Raw genomic sequence first — 17,707 nt, 5'->3', positions numbered from 1 at the left:
TGAACAGTGTAACTCAACATGTAATTCAAACGCGACAGGTTGCTAGCTGCCTCAGTACAAAAACATGCTGGCATTAAAGCAAGCCACAAGTAACGGGAAAGGGGAGTGTGTGGCACCGCCTGACGAGGATGAGGCAAGCAGCATAACGACTGTGTAAACCGATAACTCACGTATAGCTGGAGCAGACGGGTACATTCGTGGTGCAGTAGCCGGGCAAGAGCCACCGCGCTGCCCGTCCCAGACACACCGGACACCGGCGCGTCCAGCTCGGTTATCTGCTTCTGCTCCTCCTGCTCTGCCATTTGCACTCCAGCCCTGTTTGTATAGGTGTGTTAGCAGCGAGCTGGAGGAAACACCGAGCACAGAAACGAGTCCCCCCCCTCCACCCAGCGTCGGAAATAATGGCACCGTACAGACGTTGTTTTCACGCGGATACTTTGGCAATTTGTACACGAGCCGGAGATCCTCACTATGGAAGCGTGTTCACGTCGGTGCTCATGTTGGCACGCAACAGCAGGGGATTTAATTGGTTCCGCACGTCTGACAGGGGCGTTTTTAGGGGGACGCACAGGAGGGCCTTTTTTCTCCCACAAAAAAACGTCACACATGTGGCCCACCCATCCGTCTACACATAATAAAAGTCTCTTTATTTGGAGGATTTTTTTTTGTCACTGTCAGCTAATGTGGAAACACACATTAGGCTTCCTTTTTAAATATGTTATGACCAATAAAATAATGAGGATATTATAAGACATGTTTTGAAAATGTATTAGCTTTCCACAAGGCATTCCTTATACTGTATTTGATCAATGTGTTTACAAAAATAAGCATATGAATAATGATAATATGAGCAAACAAAATTCAAATATCTTACAACCTCCGAATTTGTATTTGATGCTGCTTTGTTTTCAATTTGTCTCGTTATGTTCTTTGAAATGAAGAAATCAACAGATGATGTATGAATCTGGCATATTTATATCATATTAAAGCTCCTGTGATTAGTTTTTCACTGGTTATGAAACTAATGTTATGAAATTAATTCTGATTACTCTATATAAGCTACAAAAGCAAACGAGACCATCAGCAACAAGTCTTATTATTTCTATATAGTAATTTTTAATGCCTGAAACTGCTGGCGGGAGGTAGGTGTCAGACGAAGCGATTAACTGCACACTGCCTTTGTTTACATTTTCCAGGGCAAACTTTTAAAGTGATAGATACATATGACTGTTAAAGAAAGCAGGATGAGATTTTTTGTTTAAGCCCACCACTTAATCATGTACAGGACAAAATCATCAAAGAGATAAGAGGTACAACTTTGTCCACAGGGGGCGCCAAAATCAACACACAGGAGCTTTAAGTTATGGTGATGGCATAACACACAATAAACACACACTAATAAACAAAGACTTCAGAACACATTTTCTTTATTATAGTTATTTTGAATACATTTTCTTATAAATTAAGACTGTAATGTAATGAGTGCTCAGTAGTTGTAGCAGTGTGCAGAGGTAAATTTTACTGCATAGTCTCGAAGAAGTCGGAGGGGAAGAAGTACAAACATGAAAGGAAGGGACAGTTCTCTGGTCCTGAAAAGTTAATGTTATGTGTAGTACCTGCGCTTCTCTTGCTCAAATGATCTGCTGTGAAGAAGGCCTCACTTTGTAAAGAAGTATTTAAAAAACGTACAATATAAGATTTTGATTTCCTTTTGTCAAAAAATCCATGGAAAGAAAAGCAACGTTACGATGGTAAAGAAAAATCCACACAGTTTTAAATTCTTATATGGTAACCTTACATTTTTTATGACCCCTCATTTGGTAATTGAACATACTAGAGTTAGCCAGTTGTGCTAACCATGCTAATATTTGCAAAAAATGCATAAAAACAGGGATACTGTGGAGACCAAGATTTTCATCTTTCTTGTACATGTACAAACATATTTGTCTTTTTAACCTCTAAAAAAGTAAAATACACACATATATACAAACACAACAAAATAAGAAAGTTACAAAATATTCATTAAGTTATGAAAGAAATGCTTGGAAAATAATAAATCATACTCCCTGATGTAAAGTAGCTCTTTGTAGCTATGTTCTCTTTATGACTCCTGCTACACACTTTATGTTGATAAAGTCTATTTTTCTATGATCTATAATGTCAGCTTATTAACTCTTAACAGGTCCTTCAGTCATTTGTTGATTTCTTTAATAAAAACTTTTATTATAAGTTATTAATGTAATTCTTTTTTAGCCCTTTATTTATATTAAACTATCTCCATGGGCCTCGGCGCACTGTAACAAAATCTGTCTCTCTCCTTCTCTCTCCCAAACAATCCCCTCATCCTCTTTCCTCCTCTCCCCGTTACCCTCCCACATCATTTCCCCGCCGCCCACCACCACCCTGTCCCACAGCTCGCCCTCCCCAGCCAGCTGTGTCTCCTCTTGAGCCTCTCTGCTCCACTGCACCGCCTGCTGGGAAGCCAGGGAGGCTGCGGAGGCCAGCGTGGCGACTGAGCTCAGCGTGACGAGAGTGCTGTGGTGGTCCGCCGTGGACATTGACGCGACGGCAGGAAGCGTGGAGAGCTGGATGAGCTGTGGGTGGCTGGTGCTGGAAAGGTGAAGAGGAGAAGTGAGGTGCAGTAAGGTGGGGGCTTGCTGCTGATGTGCCACCTGCACCACATGATGCGTGGGCAGCTGGAGGAACTGGCTCTGAGATACATTAACCTGTGGAGCGACTGGGAGAACCACCTGCTCCAGCGGCGAGAGCGTACCACCCACAACTTCCTGGCTGACAGAGGGAGGGTCAGCCTGTGTGAGCACCGGGACAGTCTCTGACACAGGGGTGCTTATCACGGAGCCTCCATTCGCTGCTAAGGCTTCAGCGATGAGCACCTCGGGGTGGCTCTTGGCCTTGTGCGCAACAACTGAGTCCTTTTTCTCAAACTTTTTGCCACATATAGAGCAGGAGAACTGGTAGGAAGCTTCGGCGTCATGCTTCTTCATGTGCCAGTTTAAAGAGGCCTTCTGACGGCAGGTGAAGCCGCAGATCTCACACCTGCCACAGGGGGGAGACAAAGCACTGGTTATGGTTTTATTTATGTCTCTTTAACTTGTATTTCACTGCAATTTACTAAGACATCTGCAAGTTACTAGCTGTTGGATAAGTTGAGTAGAAGTTAAATAAAGGACTAAATACACTTTATTACCTACATATTATAAGACAATGTATAGAGAAGGAAATGCTCTTAAGGCAGTTAGGCATAAAAGTATTCATTCACTAAGGGATACAGGATAAAAGGCAGGCCAGTTTCGCCCACATAATGTCTTCATCATAGCAGAGCAAGTAGACCGTTCACACCTGTTTCTATAAATGGACAATAGATGGGATATCAACAACACGGCAACACATAATAACATGACAGACTGATGTGGAAAAAAGTGATCATATCAATAATCAAATAAGATGAGAAAGCAAATGTTTTTTATACTCCTTTTTTGTCATTCAAACCTGCATTAACTACAGTTTAAACTGTAAGTATTGTACTGCTATATCTGTGAACAATAAGGATTCAAGTGAATAAGCCTCAATTAGATCCACTTAGCTAAGGTAAGTGGTGTTATAGGAAGGGCTTAAAGGATAACTTCGGGATTTTTCAACCTAGACCCTGTTTTCCCATGTGTTTGTGTGTAAGTGACGAGTGGAGACGACAATTATTGAAGTCGATCCAGTGTTCAGGGAGGGAGCACCGGCCGGGAGCCGCGACATGAGATACAATGTAACTAAACGGGGCACCGTGCATACGCCAATATACAGCCACTAAAAGCGCTTGTTTTTGCTACTGTGTCTGACAACACAGTGGCAGCCATGCTAGAGGGAGAAGTGCCGTTTGTTGTGATGGAGTACAGAAAGCGTTGCTCAGTGCTGTCTAAAAGATTGTCATGGCTGAAGATCCTCTCTCCCTCTTCGTCTTCGTCTTCTCTCACTCCTCTCTCCTTCTTCCTGCAACAACTACAGTCTGGCACGAGATTTCAGCGCGAGACTTCTCCGTGAGCGAGACTTGGTTACAGACAACAACAGAGAGCATAAGGTAAAGTAGCATGGCTGCCACAGTGTTGTCAGACACTTACTATAACGGCCGGCCGGCGCTCCCTCCCTGAATACTGGATCGACTTCAATAATTGAAAATAGGGTTTAAGTTGAAAAATCCCGAAGTTATCCTTTAAATAGCTTAACAATACATTAAAAGATGGATTGTTGTTATTTTTAATCATTTGAAACACTCGTTTTTTTATATACAACAAAATTAAATTTGAAGATTTATGATCGTATTGATGACATTAAGGGAGGAATGAAAACGCATTTAATCTAAAATGTTTTGTCTTCCATGTGAAACTGGACACAAGCCAGACTCACCTGACTGTGTCTATTTTTAAACGACTACATTGTCCGCAGCAAACGTCGGTGCATGACGCGGGCTACTCACTGTATCGGCTTCTCTCCCGTGTGAATCATCCTGTGCACGGCCAGGTTGTGAGAACTCTTGAAGGCTCGGGCACAAAACTCACAGATGTAGTCCCTTTGATCTGTAAGGCAATTAAAAACAGGATAGGAAATGAAAGGTTTTGATGACAATCTTTTAGCTCTTTAGCTAATCCTAGGCATTTCAAGAAGCTCAAAAATTGTGGTTTGTCAATTCAGGGTGCCAGTCTAAACACTTCACCTGTGTGGTGTTTAGCATGGCGCAATAGCTGCTTCTGCAGACGAAACAAGCGTCCACACGAGGGATGATCACACACATACTTCTTTTTTAGTAAGTGCTGGTATTTTATATGGTGCTGAAAAACAGAGATGGGGGGGAAAAAGAGAAAGCTGGTTAAAAGAATCCCAATCATACTCCTTTACAGGTGAAATTAGCCTAATCATTTAGAGACCCCCTCCAGTGAAAATCAAGTGTTTCACCGTGTAAATGTAAATTTACAACATAAGCAGTCATCCCCATGGCTGGGCCTGTCGGCTTTTTGTACCAAAGACAGGCTGAACAACACGTACGCGAGCCAGCTGTAACCGTCATTTTCACAAACTCACTACTGACTAATAACGTTACTACAACTAACTACTAAAGTTTCAACAAGTTACCACTAAACCACGGCAGAGATGTGTTTTGTTTTCGTAACAAACCTGTAAATAGCGTGGGTGGGCCAAGACTGTACCACAGCCCTCTATTTCACAGCGGACGTACTGCACTGGAGGTTTTTTCCTATGAAGTCAGCAAAATAGGATTGAATATTAGTCTACTTCATCAAATCAGTACTATTTCATGTAAGAGACTGATACATCTAAGAGTATTACCTTCGTTTTGGTGGCCGAGGGGCTTTGTCATCTTTTTGTTGTCTACCCCTCCTGAAATGAAAACAGAATTTACAGTTAAAAACACTTTAGCCCTTTTTACCAATCATCCACTTGTCATTTACAGTCGTCATTCTGTTTCTACTACGACATTTCTTTTTAATATGATTACCGTTGCTGTAGTTTATTATTATTATTATCATTATTCTTTACAAAAAGAATAATGACTGTGATTATTTATAACAATGTTGAGGTGAGGTGGTGACCTGCATTGTGATTTTGTGCATTAGTTCAGCATAATAAAAGTTTTTTTTGCATGACAAATACAAATACAAGTTTCGAGCAGCCCTCTTTTTCTCTTCATTAAATGTCGTCAAAACCAACCAATGAGTTCTAGGCTTTCATTTGAAAACATGCCGACATTCTAAGAGTGTGAGAAACAGGCGCTTTGGTTCCAGTGAGGCTCATGTACGTGGGCTCTGGAGAAGTTTGGTCTGAACCACGTTCAATAAGTCAAGCTGTTTTGTTTCTAAAAAAGGTTCTGTGCAGTTTTATATTGTTTACTACCTTTGTGGTGCAAGAAAACACCCATTGTTAGTGTCACATGTTTAGTCCCTCAGTGCATTCCCAATTATCAATCCATGCTTTTCTTACTTCCTTGCTGTCTCAGTGTTATCGCCTGCTCCATCATCACTTTGCACAACAATCTTGGTTGATTGTTCCTTTGTAACGTCTTCCTCCTCCTTTTCTGACTCCTCCTGCTTGACCTCCTTTTCCAATGTTGCACGCCGCCTTGATTTTTCCCTAAGGAGTTGAGCAAGAAAGCATAATTTACAATTTACAATTGCGTAACATTTTAACACCCATCGTGATGGGAGTTTTCATATATGGTAACATGTATCTTGTATTCATTATATGCTGTAATGGCAGTGAGCTCCTCGTACGTCTTTGTCTCTGGTTTATAGACGAGGTCATTTGGGTCATCTCTGAATGGAAGGTCCTCGTCGAGAGCAGCATCTTGATCTGAAACGCTGACATCAACATCGACATCAAAAGGCCATAAATCTAACATCAAATCAAACATTAACTGAACATTTTTCATGCTGCTTATTCACTACCACTCACTTCTCAATGCTTCCTTTTGAATCACCTGTCTTCTCTCCTGAAAAACAGAAATAACTACAATGTCAGTTCATCTGGCGATGTCTGATGTTGTTTAGTATTTTGCTTATATTGTTTTCACTAGATGGAGGTGGTTTTTGTTGTACCAGATAAAGAAGCCTCCATCTCTGCTTCTTGCTTGCACGGTGTCGCAGCCGAGGCTCTCGCTCGACTTGGAGGTTTCCCTTTGCCCTTTTTAGATTTGGACAGCTTTGTTCCAAGACTGTTTTTAGATGCTGAAAAAAAGTCAGAGTGCACACATTTTAGTGACAGCTGTTATAAATTATAGGGTAAAAGAAAGTCTGCTATAGATGCTATATAGAATTTTTACCATTTTTAAGTGACGACTTCTTTAGTGTCGGTCTGTGGGGAGAGAGATTCTATTGTAAATGGCAGTATATGTGCATATATACACAGAATCTGTGGTATACCCACCAAATGCACTGTGTGCTTTAACTCTTATGTCATTAGACTATAACAGGTCAGGATTACAAGACAGAAAAGCACATTCATTCAACTCTCATTTGTTTTCAGGGAAACCTATGGCTTTAAGAAACCCCAGTGAGATAACACACTTCCGACAATTACAGCTCCAAGCTTCCTTGCAGAGTAATCTCACACTGCTTCAAACAAGTGATACAAACAGCTTGTTGCATGACAACACATGACAGCAGTTAGCATATTATTGTGCACGCACTTACTTCATGACAGGTGTATTTTGGGGGCCTGATCCCGCAGTTCTCCGACGTCCATGGTTCAAACTCATAGGTTTTTTCCTACAAGGGGCATTCTTAAACTCATTAGTCCTGCAAGTTACGGCTCCTCTGTCTCGCAAAACACGCACACTACCCTGAGTACGAGACCGGGAGTCCGGGGAGGTCACTGCGGTTTTCACGCGCCTTTTACTTTCTCTTCTCCCGCTGGACGGTTCAGTCGAGTCCGGGGATGGTTTGGCGGCCTCCATTAAGTCTCCGTTTGTGTCAATCCTAGGACGTATCTGAAACCTCGTCCTTCTCCGAATTCATTCACGCTCTTATTCAAATGTTGTGGCGCTTAGATTCTTTTGTTATTAGTAAGTTATCAACATAGAAAATGTAAGGGCAACGAAACGTCGAATGCCACAGAGGGACCAATTTTTGTTGTCTCGGTAAATATTCAGGCACCACGCAAGCATTTTTAACTAGCTTCTTATTAAAAACGTCACGTAGTATAATGAATATACTATTTACAAACATTCGCCATTATTTACTTCTTAAAGCTATAGCAAACCTCATATTTCTTTTGGTGGGACTCGGCCTGTTTTAAAACGACAAAAGATGTTTCAAAAGTCCCACAGCTATCGATTAAAGCAAATTGGCAGAACATTCATTTAGAATTTTAGCACATGATGCTCCAAAATAAATTAACTTTGAAACGGCTTAAACCGACGGCAAATAATGTCACCGAGCTGACGAAAAGCTCCTGAAGGCATCATAGAGAGTGGGAACAACGCTGAGGCGGAACTCAAATACTATTGCAAGTGAACCATTCGGGCAGCGATTGCAGTGACACCATGCTACTGTCGGCGTTGTATGTACAGTCTGCAGTAGGCAGAATAATCAATGTTTTTACGAACTGGTAACATTTTGAAGTATATTGCATTAAGTAAACTGCGAAATAAGTAATCGGCAGAGATATATTGTAAAAATGGATAAAAAGAAAGACGCGAAATCTGATGAGATTGACTGGGGTGGAAGTGGAGCTGAACAGGGGGAGTTTAAGAAGAACACCAAAGCCTTATCAAAGAATGTACACACTAGCCTCCCTTATCCACTCACCGATTCTGTGAAATGTTCTCTAATAAGAGGAGACTATCTCTACTTCCATTATGGCTGTGATGGACACGATGACCGAGGTTGGGGATGTGGCTACCGCACCATTCAGACAATGGCTTCCTGGCTTTGCCATAACTGGTCCTCACTTCAGGGCAAACAAAGGACTCCACCAAGCCTCCCTGAAATTCAGCAAGCCTTGGTCAACATGGGGGACAAACCAGGCTCATTCTCATACTCCAAGGAGTGGATTGGAACATTTGAAGGCTCCCTAGTTCTTGACTATTTCTATGATATCCCCTGTAAGTTGGTGCATGTGAGAGGTGGAGGTGCAGAGCTGGAGCATATTGCAGTGGAAGAGCTCCATCAGCACTTTCAGAAGCATGGATCTCCAGTCATGATGGGAGGGGACAGGGACAACTCCTCTAAGGGGATAATAGGGGTGTGCACAGGGGACACGGGGAGTTACTTGCTCGTCCTGGACCCTCACTACTATGGATGTCAGCTTGAGAAGACAGAACTGCAGAGGCGGGGTTGGGTGTTGTGGAAGAAAGTCTCATCTCTGGATCACTCATCATTTTATAATCTGTGTATGCCACAGACTGCCAAAAAATAAACTTGCTTTTGGGAAAGACTTTGTACCTCATTGTCAGTATTTATGATTAGTTGTAGTGAGAACCGATTGAAGAAATCAATAATTACTACATTAAAAAAATACTTACAAAACAAATTAAAAAACTCTTAATGTTTGTATTGCAAATTTGTTTTAATTGTGAGAAGAACTATTAGGGCAGTTGTGGCTCTGGGGTAGAACTGGTTGTCTTCTAATCCGAAGGTTGGTGGTTCGATTCCTGGTGCCTACGGTCCACATGTCGAAGTGACCTTGGCAAGACAGTGAACCTCAAATTAATTCTGAAGGCATAGCCATTATCTAGTGTGTAAGTGTAAATGAGATTAGCTTAGATACTAATGGGCATCCTGGTCCTTACCAGCCTCTGTCATAAGTGTTTGATTGTGTGTGTAAAAGGGTGAATATGGCATGTAGTGTGAAAGTACTTTGAGTGTTCACAGTGCAGTTGTAGCAGTGTACACAATTAACTTTTGTGATAAGAACACAATCTGACTTTTGACTATTACTCCTTAAATCATTTTCTCACCAACAATGCTGATGATCTCTCTAGGTACAGCTTCTCAAACATGAACATTGGTGGATGTAGAGGGTAGTTTTTCAGAATCTTGTGATGACATTTTGTACTATTTCTTAACAATTTACAGATCAAAAAGTTAAAAACAAAAGTTATCTTAAAGTAACTGATACTCAGACAGACTCCAATCAGTTCTCCATTTTATTGTCACAATATATAGGTTGGCCACACATCTTAGTTTTACATGATGACTTTGAACTGCACACCTAAAGCATTGGTAACACTTTAAACTGTAATTATAACAGAGGTGACACCATCTCATCTCAGTTATCTGGCACACAGTCATTATAGAAAATCTGAAAGTTCTTATCCACATTCATCCTCCCCTTGAGAAATTTCTCCAGGTTCTTGAGAGGAACTTCCACCATGTGGTTGTTGACCCGATCATTCAGCCCATAAGCTCCAAACACAGGGAACTTGTAGCGGACAAAGTAAGGTGCGTTTTGGTCAAACTCGGTGCAGCAATAGGCTGACCACATGTACTCGGGTACAGCCACCCGATCCAGGTTGTTGCGACGTATTGTGTGCCCTGAGGTGGTGACCCCGGTGATCACAAAGGCTTTGCCACGGCAGTAATTGTTGAGACGTTTGCGGACGATGTCTTGGTGTTCTGCCCAGGGACCCAAGTTGAACTCCCTGATCTGGGGTACCACGTTTGTCAAGCTGTAGGTGGCGGCTTTGTCCAGAGGGTCCGCCTGATGCTCGTCAGGATTGAGCTGGCCACGTTCGTACTGAACCACATCAGCGTAGTCCTCAAGGACAGCTTGAGTGTCCTCGAAGTTCATATGCATGCTTGCAGATTGAGGGAAGGGCTCCATGTTACTGCTGCTCTTTTCAGAGGCCAGCTGTGGAGGGAGAGGTAGAAGGAAAAGCTCAATATTGATTCAAATGTAGAAGACAGTTTTATAACTTCTGAAAAGATAAAGCCGGAAATAATGTGTTACACGTGTTAACATTCAGAGACAACCATACAAATAGCCACATTCAGAAAGAAAAATATTTGCAAGTGGCAGATTTGCATAACTACTGACTAGTGCATATAAAGTCAAGGCGACAGTATCTCAAATACCATTCATAGCCAGTAAAGTAGCTTATCTCAAGCTTACTTTGTAGCCTGTAGCAACAGTAGTTGCCTCAGCTCTCTGAAAGGCTCATTGTTTTCAGTATTTGTTTTCGTAGTCTAAAGACATAAAATCTTTGATAAATGCATAAATCATTTAACATGGTATGCAATGCAATGAAACTATAATAAAGCACAATATATGATATGGGATATGGGTTAATATAATGTATCTACATGCACAGGCAAAGCACAATTACTGTACCCACAATGGATCTGTTTTCAAATTTAGACTGAAAACAGACTTGTTATTTATCCAGGCAAACAATTTGACGAAGATTAAGCTTAAAAGAACACTCACCTGGGGCTCAAACATCCAAGGGAAGTCCACCTTCTTCTCCCCGTCCGACTTCTTGAAGGTATAGGCGGAGTAGATGGGGATGTGTATCTTGGGGTCATAGAGAGTGATATATCGTGGTTTATCCTCGTACCTCTGGCAGATCTTCTTAAAAGAGTTGCTGAGATAGCCTCGGGGTGGAGTGCCCATGTACAGGGAGTCCTTACAGCGCTCTGCATGGTTGAAGTCCCCCACCACTCCCGCCTGGGCCCCCTGTAGCATCATGCAGGTCAGCATGGTCGTGACAGCTGCCAGGTGTAAGACCCAGTTTTCTGAGGTAGGTATCATCATGGAAACTGTTGACCTCAGTCTTACAACTTCTGTCACCTTGTAGACCTCAATTCGTCTGCTCCTATGTCCTCTTCCAACCTGTAACACACCAGTGTCAATCCAATATTGACAAGTCCAGCCTCTGACCCAGCCCTATCAGGCTCAACGCTCCCTTCTTGGTTCATCTGTACTTTGAGCAAACTGATCTGCCATTGTAAAGTCTTTTGCATGTATTCAAAATGCCACGAGTGTACTTAGCAGTAAGTCAAACGTAGTGAATGTTATCAGTCAGGGAGAGCGTTTTATAACTGTGAACTGCAGAGGAAAAAACGAGTTGGTACTACGCTATGAAAAATGATACATCGCCTTCATGTGTTGCACAAATAGAGTTGGTAATGACATTTCACATCCGCATTTGCTTTTTGTGTTGAGGGAGAGTAAAACATGCAGATGAGGAGCAAACTGAGGGGAGTGCAATGTCAATTATTGTGTCAGAGAACAGAATGCGATCTAATCACTTATTAATTCCCTATATGTGTCTGTTTCAGCTATGGCTTTGAAGGGCAAAAAGTACAGAATCTCTCTAGGTCCATTCTTTTGACCCAGTATGGAAACCACTGAGTTTAAGCCTGTGTATGTCATAAGGAAGCAGCAGTGACCCAGTGGAAACTTTTGTGAATTTTAACAAGATCCACTCTAGTGCTGGTGCTACAGTAAAGTAGGTGATTCTTTCATATGGGCCCATGGGAAACACAAAGGTATGAAGCAACACCATTTTAGAGTAGGCTACCAGTTTCCTTTTAAGGGTGCTGCTACTTTTGAAAGATAACCTGTATAACGTCCCACACATGTTCTTGAACGTGCCATAAAAAAACTTTAGAGACAGTTTAAATACAGTTTGAACCACTTTATTACGTCAAATTAGACAAAACAGGTAAAATTTTCCACATTTTTAGTGAGGCTAATGGCAGCAAGAGAACTGCCGAACAATTAAGTTTGTATTGATACAAGTAATTACATGTTTTCTATGACTTAATTAAGCTCATCCAATAGCCTGTAGATATTGCCAGATAAGCCATTTTGACATATCACAGCAGGAAAAGCACAATGGTGTGAATAATAGAATGAATAATTTTGCTTAGCACACATCCTCATTGTCACACTGCCACACCTGGGAAGCTAAAATAGAGCAGAGTCGCTGTTGATGCAACATCTTCACTTTTCTTACATATGATAAGTCAAAATGAAAAAAGCTATGGAAGAAAAAGAAGCAGAAAATGACCATGACAGTGAAGAGAAGAAGGCATATAGCGGCTGTTTAGTGAAATATTTGCCTATGCTGTTATACTGGATGCTGGTGGGACACAGTCGTCCACAAAGATCTGAAAGTTCTGACCTACGAAGGTTGTCCTCTTGAGGAACTCTTTCAGCTTCTGGACGGAGACTTCCATCATTCCGTTGTTATGCTCATTGAGGCCATAGTAAGCAAAAGATGGGAATTTATAGCGCTCATTAAAGGGTGTGTTGTGGTCATAGTCAACACAGCAATAAGCAGACCACAAGTAAGTGGGCACTGCGATGCGGTTGATGTTTTGCCGGCGGATCATCTTCCCCGAGGTGGTGACGCCTGTAACGATGTAAGCTGTTCCGCGACAGTAATTGTTAAGCCGTTTGCGGATGATGTGCTCCTGTTTGTTCCAAATTCTGTTGTTGAAGTCCGGCACCACGGGCACAACATTGGTGAGGGTGTAGGTGGAGGCCTTGTCGTCTGGTTCGTCCTGATGCTGGTCCGGGTTAAGGGTACCACGCTCGTAATGGATGGCGTTTGTATAATCATCCAGAACAGCTTGGGCATCTTCAAAATTCATGTGCATGTAACCACTTGGGAAAGGCTGCATCTCATCTGTATCAGACAACGTGGATAGCTGTGTAGGCAGACAAACAGAGCCAGTGCAAATAAGAGGGTGAGGATAGGACAAGAAAATGTGAAGCTTTTGCACAAGAATATATCAAAGAACATTATTTCAGTACAGAAAAATTAAAGGATGCCCTTTTTTTGTTACCTGAGGTTCGTACATCCATGGGACATCCACACATTTCTCCCCGTCTGTGCGTTTGAAAGTGTACGCTGAGTAGACAGGTATATGGTCCACAATGCTGAAGAGCGTCACGTAGCGTGGCTTCTTGTTGTAGTGTTGACAAATGAACTGGAGGGATTGGTGCTCCACTCCGGATGGTGGTGTTCCCATGTAGAGAAATTCTCTGCACTCTGGAGACAGCACTTTCTCCACTCTCCCTATAACAGATGATGTTATTGTGATGACAAGCAGGAAAGCGGTTTTTGCCCAAAATGCCATCGTCAGGAGGGCTTCTTTAAACTTGTGAGCCGCTAAAGCTTTTAACTTAAAGTCAAAAATGTCTATGTTAGCTGCTCGAAATGGTTGCATGTGTCTCTATATCTGCCCGTGGAGCTCAGTTTAACAGCCACGACAGGTTTCACACTCTGTTTTCTGTAATCAGTGCCCAGTATGCAAACCAATGCCATTCTTACAACCCAGCAGACCCACCCACAGCTAGAGGAACAGCTACGCTCATGTACCGATAACAAAGACAAGTGTTTTTCAGATAATTTGACCTTTATTTAACCTCCCTGTTGTTTGGCATTCCTGGAATATACAAAGTTTTATGTTTCAGATTACAAGGTTTGTCAGAGATTATCATGTCAGCTTTATTAAAATGTGTACCCTACAAATGTAGAATGTCTTTTTGTTAAACAAACTGTCTGGAGTGCACGTTCCCCCCACATGTTGGTTCCCTCCGGGTACTCCAGCTTCCTCCCACAGTCCAAAGACATACTCGTTAGGTTATTTGGTGACTCTAAAATTGCCCTTGATTTATAAGATACAGAATATATTAACATCATCATGAACTATGTGTGAAAGTATAAGATAACATATATGTAAATGTATTTAGTTAAAGGAAAATATAGAGATGTTTACTTTCTGAGTAAAGCAAAGGAAAACCCAACAGCCTCTTGTTCTTAGAGACTAGCAGAACGAAGAAGACTAAAATGATGCCCATCCATTTTCTATACAGCTTATCCTGTTCAGGGTTGTGTGGGGGCTGGAGCTTGCAGCATTCATTGGGTGAGAGGCAGGGTACACCCATCACAGGACTGACCTGTAGAGCCTGACCACCTTTCACACCCACACCTGCAGGCAATTTAGAGTCACCAGTGAACCTAACGAGCATGTCTGTGGACTGTGGGAGGAAGCCGGAGTACTCAGAGGGAACCCACGGGGAGAACATGCGAACTCCACACAGAAAGGCCCACTTTGTCCGAACCAGAAACCTTCTAGCAAGGCCACATTGCTAATAACTGCACCACTGCTAAAGCCTTTCTGAAATAATGTTTTTTTTTTAAGATTATTTTTTTGGCTTTTTGCCTTTATTAGACAGGACAGCTGAAGAGAGACAGGAAACGTTGGGAGCAGAGAGTGGGGGATCACATGCACCGAATGATCGGCAGACCAGGAGTCGAGCCTGCGGTCAGTGTGTCTGGGACTGTAGCCTCTCTACCGACTGAGCCAAACCAGCGCACCTAAAATAATGTTTTAAAATGAAAATGAATGTACGTACACATAAAAAGGAGTTTATTGAATGGAAAACAGAGGAGACTGTCAGGGAGATGACATGCCAATGACCAATTTCAAAAACGATGTGTATCCCAGAAGTCTGGATTCCTCCAGGCTACTTTATGAAGCCATTAATGTTGAGCAACTATGTGCCTTATAAATATCTAAGCATTATCTATGTCAGTTTGTTATAATAACGTGGAAGTAAAGATCGGCATATGAAAGGAATGTATTCCTCAGTATAAAATCAAAGCTTGGTTTGCAGATGCCTCATCAACGGTAGGTGAAGCCAATCAACTGGCATCAACACTGTGTGGTATTATCAGTTTTATTTAATTCAGTGATTTCTGTTTCTAAGCAGAAGCTCTTTAACATTTAGCAGCCGAGAGTGCAGATAATCAGTATCCACTAACATTAGTTAGATTGCAGGTCAAGGCCTTGTCCTCTGAGACGGACTGGGGCTGGTCAGGCATTAGTGGCCCCAAATAGTATGTGACTAAACTCCAATCTTATTCAAAAAGTTATACACGTGACAACTTGCTCACAAGGATATAAACCTCTTCTCAAAAGTTACCACCTTGTCAAAAGTTACTCATTGATCCGCAGAAATTTGATGAATTAGTTTAACACATTTTGAAGATTACTTGTGAAAAGAAAGACGAGGTTCATCTGTACAGGATGATTGAGGGACAATACCACGAAATATACTTTAGACACTCCATATACATATCATATTCTGCAGGTAACAAAACATTAGTTTTTCTTCATATTGTATTTAGTTAAAAAAACGTATCCACTATAAAGCTTCAGGACTACTTAACACTGCTTCTTTCTTACTCGTTGCCCTTAATTGCTACTGGAATGCAGGTATATACTGGCATGCTATATCAAACAGTAGGTGTATTTCATCAAAGGCTGCATTAGTGACTGTGCATCAAGTTATACTGGTGAGTTCTCTCTTCTTCTTGAAGGTGTTCTCAGACACACAGCCCTTGTAAAAAATTGTCAGATCACTGTCTGTGTCCGTCTGACTCTTCAGGAAGCTCTCCAAAGTCCTCAGAGGGACTTCCACTACTTTGTGGTCACTTTGTTCATTCAGCGCATAGCCTCCATAAGCAGGGAACATGAACCTCACTTCATACGGAGAGTTCCGGTCAAACCGTGGGCAGCAGTAAGCCAGCCATATGTATTTTGGGATTGCAAGGCGGTCTCTTTTATCCCGTTGGATCGTTGCACCAGAAAGGGTCACCCCAGTCACCATGAAAGATTTGCCGTGGCAGAAGTTGTTGAGGCGACGGCGGATGATTTCCAAGTATGGGTTCCAGGAAGTGTCCAGGAAGTTTGTTATAAATGGGACTACATTGGTCAGAGTATACGTGGAGGATTTGTCATTTGGCTCTGATTGGTGCAGGTCGGGATTCAGGGGGCCACGTCTGTATTCTACAGCATTTGTGTAGTCCTCCAGCACAGCCTGGCTGTCCTCAATCAAAGGGGGGGTGTCCTCATTTAGGGGAAGTGCTCTCATGTTGCCACTCTCACCGTCAGAAACCAACTGTAGAGAAGAGAAATGAAAGATATGTAGCCAAGAGTGCCAAGAAGTAGTTTAGTAGTCATTTTTATGTTGGTGTAGGCTAGCTGTTTTTATGCTAAGCTAAGATGCTAAATATTTAGCTAGCAGACATTTGAGTGATATTACTCTTCTTCAACATGAATTAGCTTATTTTTTCATAATGTTAATGTTTTTTTTTCAGGTTGTGATTACGACCTGTTGTCTTGCATGAAATCTTTACAGGCATTTGCTCTTGTTTACCAAACTATGCCTACATGTGGAAGCAAGCAGTAACCCCAAATCTAACCTCGAATATGTGCTTTTGGTGATGTCACAAGTGACAAATAAAACAAATTAGATCTTTTCCCCACCTGTGGCTCATACATCCATGGTGTGTCCATCCTCTTCTTTCCATCAGACTTCTTAAAGATGTAGGCAGAGTAGAGGGGGAGGCGGCAACTGCTGTCATACAAAGTTGCATAGCACAATTTGTCCGCATACTTCTGGCAGATCATCCTCAGGCTGGTTCCCTTCATCCCTGCAGGTGGTGTCTGCAAGTAGAAAAAATGTCTGCAGTCTCTGAAGCTGTTGGATACGCTGGCCCTCACCATAGGGAACGCCGTCAGCAGGCAGAAGGGAAGGATGCAGATGCAAAACAGATACATCGTCAGACAAGTGGAGTTGATGAAAATAATATGACACCAGATGATTTCCTCATTTGGAGCTTGCTCTCAAACACCACTTTAAATGAAAGAAATTACATACAGAGATGAGGAATGTTCTGTTTAAAATGCTGTCATTATCTTGTGAAGTGTGATGACTGTTTGACAGAGAAACTCAGTATGTAAAGCAGAAGCAGCTCAGAGTGGATCTATTGGTTGGATGGTTGACTTATCTTCCCCTACAATGTCTGTGCAGCCATGCAGCTGCACTGGCTTCTGTGGGGCTGTGCACATGTCCCATCTTATCTAATGAATCCACTCTGTTTAAAGTTTTTTTTTTCTCATTTATGACCATAACGTAATGCACTTGCATATGAAAAAAATGTTCCCAACAAATTCTGCTAAATAAATGAGCATGTGGTTTAAAAAAAAAAGGAAAAAAAAGTTAATATGTGTTGCATTACGCATTTTAGCATCTGTGACCAAATTGTTACTATGGCAAACAAATCTGTACAGGTTATCAATAATTTGATATAATTTCTGAATTTCAAAGGAGCAGGCTGAGTGCACATCATCAATATACTGTTTACTACTGCATATCATAGCTG

At 41.9% G+C, this 17,707-nt stretch overlaps 4 protein-coding genes across 4 annotated transcripts; 1 reads left to right on the top strand and 3 right to left on the bottom strand.

Annotated features, from left to right (window-relative positions):
• Nucleotides 1-1,431: 1,431 nt before the first annotated feature.
• LOC138600877 (E3 ubiquitin-protein ligase ZFP91-like) lies at nucleotides 1,432-7,972 on the bottom strand. The gene is made up of 11 exons (XM_069672408.1): nucleotides 7,212-7,972; nucleotides 6,842-6,873; nucleotides 6,618-6,746; nucleotides 6,475-6,511; nucleotides 6,294-6,380; nucleotides 6,004-6,153; nucleotides 5,353-5,403; nucleotides 5,182-5,260; nucleotides 4,724-4,838; nucleotides 4,487-4,586; nucleotides 1,432-3,057 (listed from the first exon to the last, which is right to left on the bottom strand). The coding sequence occupies exons 1-11, from the start codon at nucleotides 7,472-7,474 to the stop codon at nucleotides 2,262-2,264; spliced, it is 1,839 nt and encodes a 612-aa protein (XP_069528509.1). The 5' UTR covers nucleotides 7,475-7,972; the 3' UTR covers nucleotides 1,432-2,261.
• Nucleotides 7,973-8,084: 112 nt separating this feature from the next.
• Nucleotides 8,085-8,945, top strand: ufsp1 (UFM1-specific peptidase 1). The gene has a single exon (XM_069672643.1). The coding sequence runs from the start codon at nucleotides 8,197-8,199 to the stop codon at nucleotides 8,935-8,937; it is 741 nt and encodes a 246-aa protein (XP_069528744.1). The 5' UTR covers nucleotides 8,085-8,196; the 3' UTR covers nucleotides 8,938-8,945.
• Nucleotides 8,946-9,680: 735 nt separating this feature from the next.
• On the bottom strand, nucleotides 9,681-11,220 carry LOC138601130 (endonuclease domain-containing 1 protein-like). The gene is made up of 2 exons (XM_069672711.1): nucleotides 10,948-11,220; nucleotides 9,681-10,371 (listed from the first exon to the last, which is right to left on the bottom strand). Exons 1-2 carry the CDS (start codon nucleotides 11,218-11,220, stop codon nucleotides 9,790-9,792), a joined length of 855 nt encoding a protein of 284 aa, XP_069528812.1. The 3' UTR covers nucleotides 9,681-9,789.
• Nucleotides 11,221-12,587: 1,367 nt separating this feature from the next.
• LOC138601129 (uncharacterized) lies at nucleotides 12,588-17,039 on the bottom strand. The gene is made up of 4 exons (XM_069672710.1): nucleotides 16,809-17,039; nucleotides 15,834-16,440; nucleotides 13,317-13,549; nucleotides 12,588-13,178 (listed from the first exon to the last, which is right to left on the bottom strand). The coding sequence occupies exons 1-4, from the start codon at nucleotides 16,971-16,973 to the stop codon at nucleotides 12,588-12,590; spliced, it is 1,596 nt and encodes a 531-aa protein (XP_069528811.1). The 5' UTR covers nucleotides 16,974-17,039.
• Nucleotides 17,040-17,707: the final 668 nt, after the last annotated feature.

The sequence above is a fragment of the Semicossyphus pulcher genome, unplaced genomic scaffold (assembly GCF_022749685.1).
Source record: "Semicossyphus pulcher isolate SPU_LCO1_2020_fin unplaced genomic scaffold, fSemPul1.0.p SCAF_21, whole genome shotgun sequence".
NCBI lineage: Eukaryota > Metazoa > Chordata > Actinopteri > Labriformes > Labridae > Semicossyphus > Semicossyphus pulcher.
Note: the sequence above shows the minus strand (reverse complement) of the source record. Positions and strands in the feature narration are given on the sequence as shown.

Coding starts and splice junctions, on each gene's coding strand:
- LOC138600877 (XM_069672408.1), bottom strand. CDS start 7,474: ATGGAGGCCGCCAAACCATCCCCGGACTCGACTGAACCGTCCAGCGGG. Junction 6,747..6,841: donor GAAGTCGTCACTTAAAAATG/GTAAAAATTCTA, acceptor ACTTTTTTTCAG/CATCTAAAAACAGTCTTGGA. Junction 6,154..6,293: donor TATAAACCAGAGACAAAGAC/GTACGAGGAGCT, acceptor TCAACTCCTTAG/GGAAAAATCAAGGCGGCGTG.
- ufsp1 (XM_069672643.1), top strand. CDS start 8,197: ATGGATAAAAAGAAAGACGCGAAATCTGATGAGATTGACTGGGGTGGA.
- LOC138601130 (XM_069672711.1), bottom strand. CDS start 11,220: ATGCTGACCTGCATGATGCTACAGGGGGCCCAGGCGGGAGTGGTGGGG. Junction 10,372..10,947: donor CTTGGATGTTTGAGCCCCAG/GTGAGTGTTCTT, acceptor CTCCCTCCACAG/CTGGCCTCTGAAAAGAGCAG.
- LOC138601129 (XM_069672710.1), bottom strand. CDS start 16,973: ATGAAGGGAACCAGCCTGAGGATGATCTGCCAGAAGTATGCGGACAAA. Junction 16,441..16,808: donor CATGGATGTATGAGCCACAG/GTGGGGAAAAGA, acceptor TCTTCTCTACAG/TTGGTTTCTGACGGTGAGAG. Junction 13,179..13,316: donor CATGGATGTACGAACCTCAG/GTAACAAAAAAA, acceptor CTGCCTACACAG/CTATCCACGTTGTCTGATAC.